At 48.4% G+C, this 19,005-nt stretch overlaps 2 protein-coding genes across 4 annotated transcripts in view; one reads left to right on the plus strand and one right to left on the minus strand.

Moving 5' to 3' along the window:
* The first annotated feature begins 516 nt into the window (after window positions 1-516).
* Window positions 517-10,000, plus strand: MAP1LC3B (microtubule associated protein 1 light chain 3 beta). Its single transcript, XM_074913444.1, has 4 exons — window positions 517-654; window positions 3,483-3,538; window positions 6,014-6,120; window positions 8,140-10,000. Exons 1-4 carry the CDS (start codon window positions 615-617, stop codon window positions 8,312-8,314), a joined length of 378 nt encoding a protein of 125 aa, XP_074769545.1. The 5' UTR covers window positions 517-614; the 3' UTR covers window positions 8,315-10,000.
* Window positions 10,001-11,181: 1,181 nt separating this feature from the next.
* ZCCHC14 (zinc finger CCHC-type containing 14) overlaps window positions 11,182-19,005 on the minus strand; it is a 55,771-nt gene continuing 47,947 nt past the window's right edge. The window contains exons 11-14 of one of the 3 annotated variants that reach the window (XR_012634189.1): window positions 18,279-18,419; window positions 16,716-18,194; window positions 14,964-15,417; window positions 11,182-13,459 (exon numbers count right to left, since the gene is read on the minus strand). Coding sequence is in view for 1 of the 3 variants with exons in the window: in XM_074913159.1 (XP_074769260.1) it covers window positions 15,362-15,417; window positions 16,716-18,194; window positions 18,279-18,419 (1,676 nt within the window). In the remaining 2 variants the exon portion in view is untranslated. Of the gene's footprint in view, window positions 15,418-16,715; window positions 18,195-18,278; window positions 18,420-19,005 lie in introns of all 3 variants that reach the window. The other 2 variants (XR_012634188.1, XM_074913159.1) reach the window with 2 other exon arrangements.

The raw sequence follows: 19,005 nt of genomic DNA on the forward strand, positions 1-19,005 counted from the left end.
GTGTGGACGCTGAAGCAGCCATGCCTGTGTGTTGTTGAGAGGCAACATGGCAAGGGCACTCTGAGGTGGCCATGGCTGTGTGTCGCTGAGGGGAACATGGTGGAGTGCTCTGGGGTGGCCATGGCTGTGTGTCACTGAGGGGGGACATGGCAGGGCACTCTTGAGGCGGCCATGGCTGTGTGTCACTGAGGGGGATATAGCAGGGCACTCTTGAGGCGGCCATGGCTGTGTGTCGCTGAGGGGGGACACAGCAGGGCACTCTTGAGGCGGCCATGGCTGTGTGTCGCTGAGGGGGGACACAGCAGGGCACTCTTGAGGCGGCCATGGCTGCGTCTCGCTGAGGGGGGACCCAGCAGCACACTGAGGCGGCCACGGCCGTGTCCCCCCCGGGACCCGGCGCCGGGCCGCGGCGCGCAGGGGTGGGGAGGCGGCGGGCCCTCGGTCCCGCCACACTCAAGATGTCGGCGGCGCCCGCCCCGCCCCGCCATGACGCGCGGCGTCAGCTGACGGCGGAGTCGCCGGTGGCGGCGGCGGGGGGCGGGCGCCGGCACTCGGAGTTGGCCGCCGCCGCCGCGCAGAGCCGCCGCCGGGCCTGAGGCCGAGCCGCCGCCGCCATGCCCTCGGAGAAGAGCTTCAAGCAGCGCCGCACCTTCGGTGAGCTCCCCGGGAAGGGGCGCGGCGGGGCAGGGGCGCTGACAGCGCCCGCCCGCTGTCCCGGCCTCTCTCCGGGCCTCGGCGGGCGGGCGGGCTGTGGGGGCGGCCCGGCGGGGCAGGCCGGCGGCGGCTGCGCTCGCCGCGGAGGTTGGGGACGGGGGGGAGAATCGGTGAGGCGGGGAGGGGGCAGATCTCGTTGGGAGCCGCGGAGATCCCCGGGCCGGCTCCTGCTGACAGCGGGGATCCGCGGCCCGGCCGCCCTGCCCCGGTCACCGGCGTCGCTGTGCCGCTCCGCCGAGGGCTGCGGGGTGACCCCGGCACCTGGGGCGGAAGGGGAGTCGCCGCCTGCTCGGGGCTGGAATGGAAACAAACCCCGGCCCGGCCTCCGCTCCTCCTGCGCGGCCGCGGGGCTTGTTTCGCCCCGAGCCTCTCCGCTGTGGGGCGAGAACCTGGAAGTTTGGGCCAAGGGTCTTATTTTTGGGTGTCCGGGGCGGGGGTGAGCTCTGCGCTGCCTTGGGAGAGGGGCTTGCGGGGGGAGATCGGCTCTCCGCATCATCCATTATCGACTGCAGAATTCCCAGGAGCCCGGAAACATCACTTTGCGTTGTGTGCCAAGAGCCGGGCCTGCCCTTCCCTCCCGACGTGCCTGCTCAGTGTCCGGCGTCGTCTGCGCTGTTGACAGCAGAATTGAGCTCCGCTTGCCGTTTGGTACTTGGCTCGGTGTGAGGAATTCCCTACCTGGGTTGCTGCGAGCAGAGCGGGACGTGTGCCTCCTGTCTGCCTTTAGTTATTGAAAACTAGCAAGTCATCGAGAAGAGCTGTGTAATGATGGCTGGGGAAATGAGATTAGTCTCTTTCTAGAAGGAACAGCCTTGATAGAGCGGTGCCAGCACTTCTTTCTGTGCTTCGGACGGGACCAGAGCGATCAAAAGAGCTCAGTATCTGTTCATGTGTGTCGGTGAGGTAGGCTGAAATGCTCAGAGGGTAACAAGAACTGGCAGCGTAACCTATTTCTGTGTGAACTATAAAATCCCGTACGTAAAGTGGAATTGGTGGAAGTAATTGATCCAGATTTTCTTTTCCTTCTGCCTTTGGGTTAAAGTCAAGCTGCTTAAGAGAACCGCCTGGGGTGCCCACCCTTGTCTTTGCTCTTCTGTTAAACGTAAGCTGTTCTCCGCACTGAAGCAGAGAGAATTTTGATCTAACAGAGTCTACGTTTAAGCTGCCCCTTTTCTTGGAGTCTTCCAAAACTGTTGTTGACCCCATCGCCTGTCAGCAGCCTCTATTGCAGGTATTAAGTTCAGCTAGGATGGCAGCCAAGCAGTTGCCACTGCAACTAATGTCGTCAGAGAGCAGTGTTTATCTGTGGCTGACTGAAGCCTGATTTTGAACACGCCATGTACAATAATCTCAATGATTTGTCCACTTTATGTTCCTTCTACTTCAGGGAGTTTTGCTGAATAACATTGCCGTAAACAAACCTGTTTCAGTTGAAAAGTTAAGTCAAACCCCTCTGTGCTTGCGGGGTTGGCGGTTGGTCTCATTCACTCCCCGTATCTCTTGTGATTCTGGTTAATCTTAAAAAGTATTTTAATTAGCTAGTATCTCTGCCCTTGAAGTGTTAATGCTGGTCTGTAAGAGTGTGACTTGGGCTGTGGGACGTGCAGCAGGATGGCTTTCAGGTTCCTGGTCTTGCAGTCAGGTGAAGGCTTTGCATACTCCTTGCCTTAGTTCTGCTTGATTCACCTCCAGCTTAAAAACGTGATTCACAGGAGCTGCGTTTCCTTACTGGGCTCATAAAAAGGCACAGGGATGTATTATGTGCACACAAATTTAATAAGGACTAATGGAGAGTTGAGCGATGTTATTCCTGAGTGGCGGGACAGGTAGTGTGTCCTGTGCATTAGCATACCAGCAGTGAGCTGGGCTGGCGGGTGCTGATCTAAGCTCTTCCTCTCCCGTGTGCAGCACCTCTCCCTGGGCAGGTGTCTATTAAAGCCATGATGCAACACTAAATCTTCTCTCCGAGAGGTGTTTATAAGATGGAGATGGCCTGGAAAGCCCCGGCCCACTGAAGAGAACTGGAGAGGTTAAAATTGAGTTCACTGAATCTGAAAGTAGGCAGGGTATAAACAGATGCAACTGCCTCTGAAAGCAACTGCGCCTGTTTACTTTGGCTCCGACGTGTACTTTAGCCTGGTTTTTAATATCTGTGCTATTAATATTTATGTCTGAGGAGAGGTGAACTTTATCCTGCAAACTGGCACAGAGAGCGGTGAAATGTCTAGGTACACAAGAACTTACCACCAGCTTCTGCAACAATGGGTGCGGCATAATCAAAATAGAAAACTGTAATTCAGTAATACTAGAACACACGGTGTAAGCTGATGCTGCCAGGCTTGGGCCAGCCTCAGGTCTCAAGTAATTGTTGACAACTTCCTCTTCTGGGATCTCGCAGAAATAGTACAGAATATTTAGTCATTGACTTGTGCGGTGTAATTTGATGCTGTCAATTTATGAGATTAAATGTCTGCTTTGGGGGGCAGAAAATGAGGGGGGGGGGGTATTGCTACCTCCTTTAACACTTTCTAGGAGTCCCAGGCAGAGTGTGTGTGCAGTACTTGTCACCTTGGGTTAAAGAGCAAAGTATTGTCTGTCAAAGGAGAGGTTTTACTGGTGACATTGCGGTCCCATTTGAAAACTCATTTGCCTGAATTTGCCTTTGTGGCTTTTACTAACGTGGTCCCCCTCTTCAGTGGTAGAGAAATAAAGGTAATAACAGCATTAAGTGTGGATGTTTGAACAGACTTTTTTGTCATCTCTTGCAGAGCAAAGAGTGGAAGATGTACGACTGATCCGAGATCAGCATCCAACTAAAATACCAGTAAGTCTGGTTCTTTTAATTTTTCACTTCAATTTCTAGTCTCAGGGGGGTTTTTTTCAGTAGTTAGAAACCTGTAAAAGAGCTGTCCTGGTGAGACTAAATTAAAATTTGGCCATTTGGGGTTGTTAAGCCTGAATTTCAGAAACATTGTCAAACTAGTAACCTGTAGTGAGTGTGGTAGAGCCAGGTGCTAGCTGGGGACTGGAGGAAATGGGGTTTCCTGTGTACTGAAGTTGCATATTGTAGCTTCAAAGAAAACCACACCCCGGCTGAGCTCTGAGGTTCTCCTGAGTGTTCAGCTCTTCTCATCTCGGTGTTTCTCTTCTCCAAAAGAAGAGTCTGCAGAGGCTAACCAAGAAGAGTAATGTAGAGACAGATATGACGTTCATCTCCAGTCTGTGCTTGGGAAGGACAGAAACATTTGCCTTCCGGGAAATGGGCCCGGGCTTGAGGTCTCCAGAAATGCTGCTGAGCTGTCAAACCCCTCCATTTCACCTCCGAGAGGAGATCTGCCCTCACCTTGTCACTCTTTAGCTGCTCAGCTCCAAATGCTGCCTGAATTTTTATTTTCTTTTATTAATGGCATCCTCAAGGTTACAGATGCAAAGCAAAGCATCCTAGGAAGCAGAAGTCAGGGATCATGTTCTGTTGCTGATGAGTTCTTCACAACTGGTGGGCTTTGTGTGATGGCTGTCACCACGCTAAGCAATAAATAAATGCCACCATCCTCATGGCTGTTTGGTGGAACGAGGAAGGTCTCAGGAGATCTTGGGGGGCAGAAGAGAGAACCGAGTCAGACTCCTCAACCTTTGGTTCTCAGTGATGAGAACTGGTGGTCCCTGGGAGTGACAGTTCTGTGACCAGACTGCTTGCAAACTGTCTGTGCTTCCATTAACAGAAGCAGTTGTTGCCTTTAGGTCAAATAGAAACCAAAAGCTTATCACCTTTAGCTTTAAACTGCTTCATCTCGAAACTGCTGCTGCTGCTTTACTACACTGCTGGGCACGGGAACAAGTAATATTTTATAGCAGAAATTTTCTGACTTGTCTGGAATGTGCAGTTTTCCCAAAAGGCCCTTTCCTAACAAATCCGTTTCCTGACAGAAGATTGCTTTTTCACCCACCTTTCACAGATCACTGAGCTGTAGTCTCCAAGCTCTGTGACCATGGATTGAAAGCTGTTGATTTATAGCAAAGCTTTCATTTCAAGTCACCCATGGACGTATTACCAGCAAAAATTCAGAGGTACCTAAGCAACTTGCTGAAGAGGCAGCGGTGCAAACTTGCAGCTATGGCAGAGGCCTGCTGGGCTGCCTGGGGGCTCGCTGCGGCGGCCTCTCCGTGTCCTCACTTGAGTCACGGCCTCGTTAGCAGTTCTGGATGAGATAAGATGGCAACGTCATGCTAGATGGTAAATCCCTCCAGTGCCGTCAACATCCTTCATTTTGCTGTTGGAAATACTATCTCTTGTTTGTACTCGACCTTTTTAAAAATAGTGTGGGTTTTGTTTTGGTTTTTTTTTTCCAGAATGAGCTGGCATTTATGTAAACTGGTGTGAGGAAGTCTTTCTCCAATTTAATTAAATTGGCTCAATATCCCTTTACCTGTGCAACTTTTGAATATCAACACAGCCAGACCCTGTGAGCGTGGAAATGATCCAAGTGAATGGTGTCACGTAGCTACTGTTGATTTAAAAACAACAAACCCCACATGGCTGTGAAAGCGGGAGCGCACGAATTCTGAGATCATTGCTTAAAAGCAGGAACTATATACAGTTGCTGGGCAGGGTGCTACTTAAATTGGCAAATCTGCAATTTCCTTGTGAATTGAGTAGTTACTACATAACAACCTTGACAGAATTACTGGTTCCTAAGCATGCTGTTTTGAGATTAAGGAGGAGGAAATTCTCTCCTTTGAGGCTTTACACCCCACAAAAGTAGCTTTCTCTCATGCCGTCGAGTCACCGTGGAAGGTGAATGGAATAGCATACTGACGTGGAGGTGTAGCTCTTAGAAAGAGATGGCCTGAAACTGGAGAAATTCTAGTGAAAACTACTTGACTGTGCAGAGTGCTGTAGCCGCCCAGGCCCCTAGTCAGCCGCTGTAATGTGTTAGAGGGAAGCGTGTGTTAGCTTTTCTTGGGTTTCCCTGTTGCTGGGTAATTCAGTGCTAGATTGAATGATTCCAGCAAATGAACCATTCTAAAACTACACTGACGCCGTGGACGTGGCGCTGTTAAATCCCTATTTGCTACCTCTGCGTGCAGCGACTGTTGCAAACAGAACGAGAGGAACACGTGAGGATAATTATAATATAATTGTTCCTTTTCAGATTCGAGATGCTGCGTTCTCAAATGAAGGGGAATGGAGTTTGGCATAAACGCTTGTACTTTGTGGTGTTCGAAAGGGAGGGGGGAGATGAGGGCACAGACACTTTCTGCCTTTCACATCTTCTGCTCCTTTCTTTTTGTTTCTTAGGTGATCATTGAAAGGTACAAAGGAGAGAAGCAGCTTCCAGTTTTGGATAAGACCAAGTTCCTGGTGCCAGATCACGTCAACATGAGCGAGCTAATCAAAATTATCAGGTAGTATGCTGTGATTTCAGTGTAAGCTGCATCATCCACCTAAGGCTATGACTCTTTGTTAGTTCCCCACCTGGTGTATGCATCTGGGGACTCTAAATGGAAAATTCATCTAACGAGCCCTTGGTATCCTCGCTAGGACAAATTTGTGAGAAGGTGCTTTTCCTTTGGCTTTGTGGAAAAAAAAAACCCCACCTCTGGAAAGAGCTGAGCTGTTAAGAGAATTCTCAGAGATGTAGGAGGGAGCCTGGGGCTGCAAATCCGTGTCTAACATGGGTGCTGCTGGCCCGGGGCTCCAGCGCTTGCTGCTCAGCTGTTTTGGGGTGTCTCCTCCGAGCTCTGCCCCAGAGTCCCTCTCCGGAGCGCCTGCCTCCTCCCACCCACCGGCAGGGGAGCTCTGAGCTGCTGCTTAGGGTTGATCTTGGCATCCTTTGATTGTGAAATGAGGTTTCTCTCAATGACAGTGTTGAGGCCTGAAAAACCCACGCCCAGACCAGTGTCTTTTTGTCCCAGCTGTTTGTGCAGACTGTGGCTTGAGCACTGCTCCGCTCTAGTGCTTCAGCTTTGTTGACAAGAAAGAGTGAAAGGGGAAATAGCCAAGGAGTGGAAGTCCTGTGGTCTAAAATTGTGGTCAGAAATTCTGCTAGAAGTGCATTTCTCCTGGCTTAGAAGGAGTATTTGATTAGTAAGAGTTCTCAAGAGGTAAACTTGGAAGTTAGCAGCAAACCAGAGTTTGCTTTTTGCTGGTCACGGGGTAGCGGGGAGCTGGTTTATGGAGGCCACAAGCTGTAAAAACTGAGACTTGTCCCATGTGTCCAAACAATTCCTGCCTCCAAGGCTTGTACAAAAGCTGCCTGGCACAAGCAAATCCCAGCTCTTACGTGAGTAAGAAAGTGAGGTAGGGTTTCGGAACCAGGAACCAGGTTGATAAAAGTCTTCCAGAATGTCTCATGAACATTAAAAGGCCCTGGGTAGAAAGGTTAACAGCAAGCTGAAGGATTTTTCCCACCTTTTTTTTTTATTTGGCTTTGTTGTTAAGAGGTGACTTGGTCCCAGCTGGACTTGGTCCTGAGCCAGCGCAAAGCCTGGCCTTCCCCACCCTCAGATAGCTGCCGCCTTCCCTCAGCCTCTCTTGGGAGCACTTAGAGCTTGGCTTTGGAAGGGTCCCTTCCCTAGGCTGTGCCTGCGAGGCTCAGTAAATCCTTGTTTCCAGCAGCGAGTGGAAGCTGCGGGAAGCTCGTCTGATCTGTTGTTCTTTCCTTCTTTCTTCGGTTCCCCTCCATGTATCCGAGTCCTCTTTCTGCCTCGGTTTATGAAGTAGTAAGAGAGCTCCTCTGGGCAAACCTGCTTTCCAGCAGGCAGCTTAGCAGAAATACCTATTTCCATTCCCTCGGGGCCTGGCGCTGGGGCCTTGGCTCCAGAGACTCATCCCCCTCTCTGCCCCCTCCTGGCAGGGAGTTGCAGAGGGCCAGGAGGTCTCCCCTCAGCCTCCTCTGCTCCAGACTGAACCCCCCCAGTTCCCCCAGCCGCTCCCCAGCAGACCTGTGCTCCAGACCCTGCCCCAGCTCCGTTGCCCTTCTCTGGCCACGCTCGAGTCATTCAATGGCCTTTTTGGGGTGAGGGGCCCAAAACTGAACCCCCTCAGCGAGGGGCGGCCTCCCCAGTGCCGAGCCCAGGGCTCAGATCCCTTCCCTGTCCCTGCTGGCCACGCCAGTGCTGACACAAGCCAGGATGCCATTGGCCTTTTGGCCCCCTGGGCACACTGCTGGCTCACTATCAGTCAATTAACCCCCCCAGTCCCTCTGACTGGCAGCTCTCCAGCCACCCCTCCCCAGCCCTGTAGCCCTGCTGGGGGTGAATTTTTTACCCCTTTGAGGTGGGGAGGGGACGCCTTTCACAGGGGCAGGGCTGCCTCAGATGGGGCCACCCTCCCAAGGACTTCTTTTTGCCTGTGTGGATGCGAGTGGAACCACACAGTCACAGCTGTTCCCACCCCCTGCTCCCCTTCCTCCCCCCCAACAGGCGACGCCTGCAGCTGAACTCCAACCAGGCCTTCTTCCTCCTGGTCAACGGACACAGCATGGTGAGCGTTTCCACGCCCATCTCCGAGGTGTACGAGAGCGAGAAGGACGAGGATGGCTTCCTCTACATGGTGTACGCCTCTCAGGAGACTTTCGGAGTGCAATCTTCTGTCTAGGACACGCCAGCGGCTTCTAGCCTAGGATTTCGGTTTACCCTTGGCCATCACCCCCCACTCTTCCCCACACACACCCCAGGGAAAGAAACGGATGTCACCTACGCTCTCAGGCCCGTAGCATAGTCTTGCTTTAGCAGGTGTCTCATCTTACCTTGCCTTGTTTGTGACTATTAAACAGTACAGACGAGCACCTCCGGCTTTGAAACCTGCTGTAATATTCCACACAGGCACATTTACATTTCTGGACTTTTGTGAATGGAACCCAATTGTGCATGTGACGATTGCAAATAAAGGGACACTCGATTGACTTGAAAAAGCAAACAGGCACCAGGGAGGAGCTAAAGTGTTTCCTGTGAGTTTTCTGGAAAATCTTCCTATGATTCCTTAAAATTTTGGGGTTTTCTTTAATAAAACAAGAAGGCTTCTCATGAGAGCAAATGCATTTTACGTTCCAAAGCAGAGCTTTGTCTTCTGCAGCTCGCTCAGACTCATGTCAGGGCTGCAGTGAGTTAAGGCAAGTGCTTGGGGTGAGCTGGGGGAGTACAACTCTTTTTTTTTTTTTTTCCTTTTTTTTTGGTCTCTGTTTTTTGTGGCACCGCAAACTTAGAAACAGTGCCAGTTTCTGAAATACTCATACCAAACACCACAGCTTTACTGTAGTTCTAGGAAGCGTTTAACTGTAAAATACACACCTGGGCAGGTAACATTCAATAAACTCCAGTCTGTTATGAAGTTCCAATCCCTGTGTGTTCAGTGCAACACTGTTGTTCGTATGAGTTCGCTTCCAAAAGATCAGCCTCCCCTCCAGCCCCTCCCCGGCCCAGTGGTTTGATGTTCCCAGTGGTTTGAAGGGAGCGGCGGGACCCTCCCCAGCGCCGGAGCAGCGGGGACAGGAGCAGCGGGGACAGGAGCAGCGGGGACAGGAGCAGCGCCCCAACCCGCTCGCCCTCGGAGAGCCCCGTCGCCAGCGGCCCCACGGCTCCTGCCATGGCTCCTCCATCCCGACCACCAGAACCACCGACCCGCCTGTGCCGAACCCGCTTTGCACAGGGAGGGGGGGGATCGAGGAGAATTTTAGAAGCAGCTCACGTCCAGGGGCTGCTGTCGAGTTGACGAACAAATGATTATTTTATATTTTTTTTCCATTACCGACGTCTCCCACCGCTCGCCTGGGGTTGGGAAGCGCTCGGTGTTCCTGCTGCCCGGAGCGGGGAGGACCCTGCGCAGGGGGTTGTCTGTCTCGTAGGACCTCTGGTTTTCCTCTAGAGTTGTTGTCACGTGAAGTGTAGCAGGATGAGATTACTCGTGTGTATGATGTGTCTGTGAACTAACTACAGCTGTTACTGGAAGCTAACTTACTATCACGGGGGAGAAAGAAGCAATACTACTGCGTCTCGGCACTCTAGCTCAGCAAGGTGTCCAATTTGTACCTACCTACGCCTCTTTGCATGCATCTCGTTCACGACGCTTCGGATTTTTTTTTTTATTGTTCTTTGTGTTTTTACTCCCAACGTAAACTTTTAAATGCGGCTTGTTCTATGTTTAGTTTTGTGTAAGAAATTGTTTAACTCATAACTGACAACCATACTTGTAATTACGCCGTGATTTGACTGATATTCCTGTACAAATGTTGCTTTTTTTAAAATTAATACAGTGCTGAGATGGATGGATTACATCCCAACTTCATGATGGCTCGGGTGGTTATTTCTAGAGGGGGTTTTCTCACAGGTACGTGGCACAGAGCCACGTCTGCCTGCCTTGGGAGGAGCTGCTGCCCCCCCAGGGGGAGGAATTCTGGGTGTATTTCCCCTGTATTCTGGACATAATGGAATTCTGGGTGTATTTGCCTGGTAAAACAGTTCAGCTCCGCAGCTGGGCGGGGACCAGGGCACCCAGATGTGTTTCTGTCTCCCCAGTTTCCTCCTCATCCTCCCCCGGGGAAATTGGGAAGGAGGTGGGGGGGTAGGAGTGAGGTCGCGGCCGCTCTTGGTGACAAACCACGAGCACAAACCCTTTGGGTTTTGGAGTTGAGTCCAGGAGAGGAGTCGCAGGCACTGTAATAGAGCTGGGATTCACGAGCAGGGGTCTGGGGTGGAGAGGCAGCAAAATAAAGGGCATTAATTTAAAAAAAAAAATAAAAATGCCCTTGGTAACTGCTCCACACAGATAAAAAAAAATATTCATATTAAATACAAAGAAAAATACAAAGAAAATAAAAATACAAAGAAAAATACAAAGAAAATAAAAATACAAAGAAAAATACAAAGAAAATAAAAATACAAAGAAAAATACAAAGAAAATAAAAATACAAAGAAAAATACAAAGAAAATAAAAATACAAAGAAAAATACAAAGAAAATAAAAATACAAAGAAAAATACAAAGAAAATAAAAATACAAAGAAAAATACAAAGAAAATAAAAATACAAAGAAAAATACAAAGAAAATAAAAATACAAAGAAAAATACAAAGAAAATAAAAATACAAAGAAAAATACAAAGAAAATAAAAATACAAAGAAAAATACAAAGAAAAATACAAAGAAAAATACAAAGAAAAATACAAAGAAAAATACAAAGAAAAATACAAAGAAAAATACAAAGAAAAATACAAAGAAAAATACAAAGAAAAATACAAAGAAAAATACAAAGAAAAATACAAAGAAAAATACAAAGAAAAATACAAAGAAAAATACAAAGAAAAATACAAAGAAAAATACAAAGAAAAATACAAAGAAAAATACAAAGAAAAATACAAAGAAAAATACAAAGAAAAATACAAAGAAAAATACAAAGAAAAATACAAAGAAAAATACAAAGAAAAATACAAAGACAAAGAAAAATAAAAAATAAAAAAAAATTACAAAGGGATTCTCTTTAACTCTTTATTTTCCATACATTAAATTTACTCAGATAAAAACATTCTAAAAATGTACAATTTTACTTTTAACAAAGTATAATAAAACATAAAAATCCCAATACCAGAATACTTGACATTTACAATTCAAAATCAAATTAGCTGAATATTAAATATTTACAAAACTATTTAAAATATTTATAAAGTTACATGCACAATTTGTAATACTAGAATTGACCGAAGTAAAAGAAATGGCTCAAATGGGAGCAGGAGTTTCCTTCATTCCTAGTGGAAAGTTATGTCCAAGAGAAGCTGTTAATCTGCACTTGAAAACACACAGGATTTGCTTTCTGCTTCGGTGCCAACACGCTTCTTGCTTACGGAAGGAAATTTTAAGAGAGCAAACGGGTAGTTCCAAGGGTTGATGCCCAGAGGTGGCGGCGCTCCCATCCGTTGGGGGTTTTTGCCCAGATTTGCCCACACCCCTCTGGTTTTCACGGGTGTTCTCCACCACCCCGAAACGCACAGCTCGGAGCGTCCGTGAGCTCCGCTGCCACAGAGGCCGGCCCCGCCTCTGCAGGGCTGCCCCGTGAGGTCAGTTTTATTTTGGGGGAGTTTTGCTCTGCCAAATCCCACAGACTACCTTGAATTTTTGAGTACCTTCACCCCGAAGCTTGCCAGCGAGAAAGAACATGAAACACAATTTGGGGTTAACGGTAAAGGGCTACTGTTAGACCATTCAATTCGGAAGTCTGGTGCTTAATTTGTCAAGATTTAATGACCGTGGTATGGAAAAAAAAAAAAAAAAAAAATTGTACAAAAAGTGAAGCGTGACATGTTTTAGGGAAAAACACCGTGGAACTCTGATCGATACCTCGCTTGCTAACATGAGGCTTCCCTCTTCCCTCTCCTGCTGCTTAGCGTCGAGCCTGGCATATTTATTAATACTTAATGTGCAGACTGCCAGCGCGAGGAGGAGTTTGCTGGAAATTCCACCCTATTTCGGGTATTTCCATCACCAACGCTCCCAAACGGAAAACACTTCTCCAGCTGAATCGCAACAGAAACCGAGCACGGGGCTCACTCCCCCGAGGGAAGGCTCGGCCTGAACTTCTCCCTGCCCCTGCAGGGAGGTGACTTGGGATTCCCTTCCCTCTTATGTTTAAAAATCTTTTTTTTTTCCCCACAGTGAAATCCATTTTAAGAACTAATTCTTTTTATACTTTTAGGACAAAGATAGGAATAAATAGCATTCTTTGAAATCTCCATCTTTCAGTGTATAAAAATAGGTTTTAAGAACTGGTTCTTTCAGCCAGTGAAGCTGGAACTACTATTCTAAAACAAGCTGCCTTACTTTTCCGGGGTAAAAAGATGGGATTTGTGCCTTTTAAAAACAGATGAAGGATTATTTTATGGAACTAAAGTGCTCTGTTTGGACTTCCCAACTTTGGTTGGTCTTGGTACAAGGTGGACAGCGCTCACGGGCAGGTCTGACGCCGCAGCTCGCTTCGACCGAGGGAAGGCTCTCAGCGAACATTTCCGTGTTACACTCGTGCTGCTCTACGGTACTCGAGACTTCTGAATCTGAACTTACTCGAAAACCAGACTTCACCATTTAAAAACGTTACCTAAAAGTACACATAAGCCACTTGTAAGAAACATCAGCCTTAAACTTTACACAAAGGAAACGATCCCAAAGAAAGCTCGGAAGAAAGGAATGAAACGGTTTGCTGGACAGAAGTTCAGTTTTACAGTCCTTTTGTTATGGTTTCGACTCTGCGATGAATATTAGACAAGACTGTGTGCCCAGCCTTGGGCATTAAAAGAAAATGCAACTGGTACAGAAATTACCTTTTTTTTTTTTTTTTTTGCTGTTGATTTTTGCTATTTCGAGAGGGTTTTTTAACACCTGCGTGAGTGTTGAAATACAGTTTATTTAAATACAATTCAGTTTTAAAATACTGTTTAAAAAAAGTGGAAAAAAAAATAATAATAACGTTAAGGTTTGGCTTTCAGCACATGTTCCAGGCCACTGGAGAGACCCTCAAAGCTGTAAAGAGTAAACATCGTCACTGAAATCTGCGTGTTTCCTTCAGCGTAATACAGTATGACAGATTGTTCCTACCATTGTCTCAAGCTCATTAAGGCAAAGTAAATTGCATTGTCAGGTTTCATCACGTTAGTGTTGCAGGTCTGAAGGTTGTTCGTTAGAATACAGGTAACCTCAACCGCAGGGCAGAGAGAGCAGGAGCGTTTCGGGGGTGCGCAACGCTGCGGGGAGCGGGAGCTGGGCTGAGAATACACAAAGCTCGGTTTTAATTTTTCATTGCATAGGAAGAAAAAAAAAAATTTTTTTTTTTTTTTTTTTAAAAAAAAAACCCAAACGTTACACAAATTTAGATCTGGGTTTCCACGAAGCCAAATCCGCTAGGAGCTGCGGATCAGCAACACCTGGACCTGGGGTTTGGTTTCTGGCCATCTCACGCCGCCGGGCCTCTCCGACAGCCGCGGCGCTGCAGATGGCCCAGAACTTTGATTTATTTTTTTTTTTTTCCCCTTACAAACACAGTCCAGGAAGGCCTCACCTGCCAGGCCACGCGTTACCCCCTCCCAGTGCCGATTCACTCCTCGGGGCAGCTCCGCACCACTTCAAAACCTCCTCCTCGGCCCTGACTTCCCTCAGTTCCGAGCGCACGTCAGCTGCGCCACTACAAATACTGTTCATCCTGGTGTGGTTTGAACTGGTGTAAGAAATACCCTCCAAGTGTAAACAAGGCTTCAGACTTTAAAGGTGTCTTCCAAATTACAGTATGCAAATATCTCTATGTCAGACATTTTAAAGAGAAGGCCTCACCCATTTAATGCTGTCAAATTCCTCGGGTGAGCCATGAGGATTAGTATCTTCTTTCAACCAGACAGGACCAAACTGTTTCAAATTAGCAGTTCGAGATTTGTTTGGCTTCCTCTCAAGTCCTAATTTAGATTTGTCACCCACAAATTATGTACGCTAAGTAGTTAACACCAAAGCTAGTCATCTACAATCTATTGCAACGAAGGAGGCCAACAATAAATCCTTCAAAGTCTTGATAATAATGAAGTTTACTACCTTTTACATGTTTTGACTTCTACCACTTCTGAATCCTGTAGCAAAAGCCTCGGGGTAGGAGTCAAAGGGTTGGGGTTTTTTATATAAAGTAAAGCAAAAGCTTACAAACTCTGCTGCCAGAGTTCTTTTTTTTTTTTTTTTTTTTAGGATGGTTTAAAATTCATTTACAAAAGCAGAATAATAAGGTTTCTGTGAAAGAGACCTATATACAGTAACAGGACGTAAAGGTTGGTTTGTGTATTACAGGAAAATATCCTTGAAGCCTTTATGACTCTGGAGTCTCTGGGACTTGGACCCTTGGAAACTAAGTTTATTCCACTGCTGGGAACCCAGCACTATCTAGTAATAACTGAGACAATGAAGCACAAGTTTGTTTCCAGAAGGAACCGAAACTGCCGTGTGTGTTCTTTTGGAAGGGAAAGGAGAGACTTATTTAAGATTTTTATTGTGTAGTTAAGTCACATAGCCTGCTGGTGCCAATTTTTAAAAGTTGGAACTTCTTTGCCTCTTGCACTGGTCTCAGAGTGACACTGTCTGCTAAAAGTGCAGAAAGCTTGAAGAGTTTTACATTCTTCTGTAGTGCAATCCTTAAAAATCCCAGAGATTAGTGCCTGATCACTTTTGAAAAAAAGTAGACATTTTACCTAGCCCAGGGGTGCCAAAGTCCTTCTGGCGAACGGCCGCTCCTACCTTCAGCCTCCAGCTTCCACTTCAGAATGTAGCTGCCCTGGAGTTAGACGTTTCACCTTAGAAAGTCCACATATGGCAACATTCTCCAGCAAAAAAAAAGTACATCGGATGTTGTACTCGCAACAGAAAACGCAGCTGGCCAGCCCCACCATCCGTCCAGTACGCATCGGTCCTGTGACACGTGGTCAGAAGTTCCAACAACAAGATCCAAGTTTGAATTTGGCAATCAAAAATGGGTTTGATGCACCCCTAAGCTAGATTTTCTACCTAGTCTAATAAAGTAAAGCACCTTTGGATTAAAAAATACATTAAGCTTAACAGCAACTGGACGTCTCAGTTTTGTATTTCGATCTCCTTCTGTCTCCATGGCTTACAGTATTTTCTTGCCAGAGAAAATATCAGTCTGTGGAGTCAAGACTTTCAGAGGGAGGAGCGTATTTCAGCCTGAACGTACCTGTGGGAGAGGAAAGAGAAGAATTAAACATCAACCTGGCGGGGAGGAAACGGAAGAATTAAACGCCAACCTTTTCACCGCCTTTATGTCTCAGAACTTTCTAAAACAAACTACTGCTCATGAGGTGCGTAGGGCAGTACTAGCGGCCACGGGACGGCTGTTTGCAGCTGGTAGAACTGAAAATCAAGGCACGCTTTTACACGGGAAAAGTCACCGGCTTGGACGTAGTTTCAGGGCTGGCAACAATCTGTTTGGGATAGTTTAAATGGAAATTTAGTTAAACGAAATGGAATTTGGCTTCAAAAGACAGCAGATTACGTTTGTGAAGTTCTCCGAATTAGGACTGATGAGGCAGTGTTGCTTCTTCCCCATTGCCCACAATCGAAATAGTAGCCACAGAAACTCCACTAATTAGGTGCATTTTAGCACTGCTGCGAATTGCTGCCTCAAAACCAGTCACTTGTTAATTTATAGTAGCCAAATACTTCAGACCTTGTCTGTACCGTGTAAAAGCAAACACAGACACACTGTAGACAAGACGCAACACAAGATACAAGACCTCAGTGCTGTTTGCTCCAGTCAGAAGTTGGCATTTCATTTTTTAAGCCCACACCACACGCAAATTATCTCAACACCATATGTCAATCGAAATAAAAAGGAAAAATGGGACTAGAAAGTGCTCTTGGTAAAATAATGTTTCTCTCTTAGTTGTTTCCTGCCCGGAATTAAGGATTTCAGCTCTCTCCTGGAGAAGCCTGTGCTGTAACCCTGTAAGCAACACGCCCTACAAAATAATTATAGCAGCAAACACGGGACCTTCAAGAGCATTTGAGCAGCAATTGTCCATTTGGGTTACTATTTTGGGCAGGAAGGGAAAGGGGGAACTGAGATGTTCAAGTTTGTAAACTTCCAGGGGAACTTGCAATTATCATCAAAGATGACCTAGATGAGAAGGTAGAAGCAGCAATGATTATTCCACTGCAATATGTCTGGAGAAGCTCCCTCCCTCCCTGCTTCTCCCCTGCCCAGAAACCCTCCCAAGCCCCACAGAGCACCCAACTCTGACCCAAGTCCTTCCTTGGGTTCTTGTCCTCACATCGGTTCTGCACAAAACTAAGTTCCAACTTTTGCCAATTATAACTCAAACCCACCAGCTGTCCAGAACGAGATTTTTTTTTTTACGCAAGTCTGAAACGAAAAGCCACAGCACTGCCACCAGGCAGCCATTCCCCCCTGCTGTAAAGGCCACGCTCTGCAGGCCAGCCCCAGCCACACCGCTCCCCCCGTGCTGCTTTTACCTTGTCGATTGAAATCCATCGGAGGCTGTTTGCAGTCCTGAGCTCTGTGACCACTGGCCCCACAGTTGTAACAGGAGAGATTCCCATTTTTTTTGTGACTTGAGCCATTGCTGTTTCCCATCATTCCCTGTGCCTGATACACCCCCGCTGTCCCTGCCATAAAGTTCTGCATCGGCGGCACCGCGAACGTCGACTGCCCGGCCATGACGGAGTCCGGCGCCAGGCCGCTGTTGTAAGCGGTGTGGACCACGGGGAAGGTCGTGCTGCTGTTGTACTGCTGCGTGTTGATGTAGCCGTTACTACACAAAGGGTTGAAGGGTAGAAACGGAAAAGTAAACATTGAAGGTCCTGAAAACGGGTGCTGAAAATAATTAGCGTAGCTGACGGTCATACCGCTGGAGCCGCAGTTCCCGCTGCACCCGCAGGAGCTGCACACCATGCACCCGGGCGGCTGCGGCTGCTGCTGCTGGTGGTGATGGTGGTGGTGGGCCTGGTTTGGGACCGGGATGCTCCCCGCGGATCCGCTGCTGCTGCTGCTGCTGCTGCTGCTACTGCTGCTGCTGCTGCTGCTGCTGTAGAAGTTGTTCTCGGCGACGGAGGAGAGCGTGGGGCTGGAGCTGGGCGCGGGGCAGCTGGGCAGATTGGCCATGGTGGCAAACGACGTGGAGGGGTGGCTGCTGGAGGAGGCCGCGTTACTGTTGGCGCAGAAGCTGCCTTGCATCGGCGCCACTGGCACGCTGCTCATTGCAGAAAAGGCAACTTTGGTGTTGGCTGTGTACAGAGCAGTCCGGGGATTTATTATTGCAGGGGACACCGTTATTTGCATATTACTGGAGCAGGAAGTCTGTCCGGCAATGGCGGAATCAGTAGGAAGAGATGAAGACACCAGGAGTTTGATGGGTGGACGAGCCACGTGGAAGACTGTGCTGGATGTTACAGTGGCAGCAGTGCTCGTTTCTACTATTAATCCTGGCTGCTGACCTGTTTTTATCACTCTGTCCAGAGTCGAAGCGTGCACAACTTTGGTTCGAGGCCCAAAGTTAATAGTAGATGTGGGTGAGCTGTTCTCAGCAGCCCCTGACAGCACCTGCAAGGGCTGGTGGGGAGCAGATGCAGACATGACATCCACCACTGTATTTCCAAAGCTCTTCTCCATTTTGATGCTGCCCCTAGGTCCAGGCGAAACTTTATTTCTTTCTTCTAAAGATAAAAGAGAATGCATAGACGAGGAAAGCAGCTTCATGTCTGCATTGCCACGGTCTGATTTATGCACTGAATTTAGCATCCGGATGGGGGTGATGTGAGTAGAGCCCGCTGACATCATCTGCATGGGCAGAGCGTGGTGGCCGGACGGGTTGGAGCCTGCATCGTTCTGCACTGGTAAGACCTGAGCCGTGGGTCTGGCAGAGCTCGAAGTGAAATGATTCAGTAACATCACTGGCTTCTCCTTTTCAGAACCGTCCAAGTGAATCTCCAAACCTAGGGACAGAAACATCTATAAATACAACGGCTTCACGAGACAAAGCCAGCTGACGCCAGCCCCTCCCCAGCTGTTTCTCTTACGTCTCTCATTCTCCTCGGCGCTGTCCGAGCTCTCTTCCCGTGTCTGGATCCCCATGGGGCTGGAAGAAGAGCTGGAGTACTCGGAAGAGCTGCCCTCCCGGGGCAGTGGGTGGGCTGGCTGATCCACATCCACTCGCAGCTCTGCAGATAAAGGGTGTGCAAGCGATCAGGGAATGCAAACAGGAGTAGTAACACCTCCCTGACAGGACCTAATTACAACTCTTTCACGACACCATCTAACATGCATCGATGCCCAAGATTTAGAGAGATACAGAAGGTGTAACACTCGCTGACTAGTGCTATTCACACAGAAGCCATGAAGAGGAAACTACTTTTTCTTGCACTCCATCTAGACAGGAATCAGACTTTCCGATTGCTCCCTGTTGCTTACTGAGGGGAGACCTCCTGGCCCTCTGCAACTCCCTGCCAGGAGGGGGCAGAGAGGGGGGATGAGTCTCTGGAGCCAAGGCCCCAGCGCCAGGCCCCGAGGGAATGGCCTCAAGCTGCCCAGGGCAGGGTCAGGCTGGCTCTGAGGAAGGATTTCTGTGCAGAAGGGGCTGTTGGGCGTTGGAATGGGCTGCCCAGGGCAGGGGGGAGTCCCCGGGATCCCTGGGGGGGTTGAAGAGTCGGGCTGAGCCAGCGCTGAGGGATCTGGTGGGGTTGGGAACGGTCAGGGGGAGGGTCATGGTTGGGCTGGAGGAGCTGCAAGGGCTTTTCCAACCGAGAG

The sequence above is a fragment of the Athene noctua genome, chromosome 9 (genome assembly GCF_965140245.1).
Source record: "Athene noctua chromosome 9, bAthNoc1.hap1.1, whole genome shotgun sequence".
Lineage (NCBI taxonomy): Eukaryota > Metazoa > Chordata > Aves > Strigiformes > Strigidae > Athene > Athene noctua.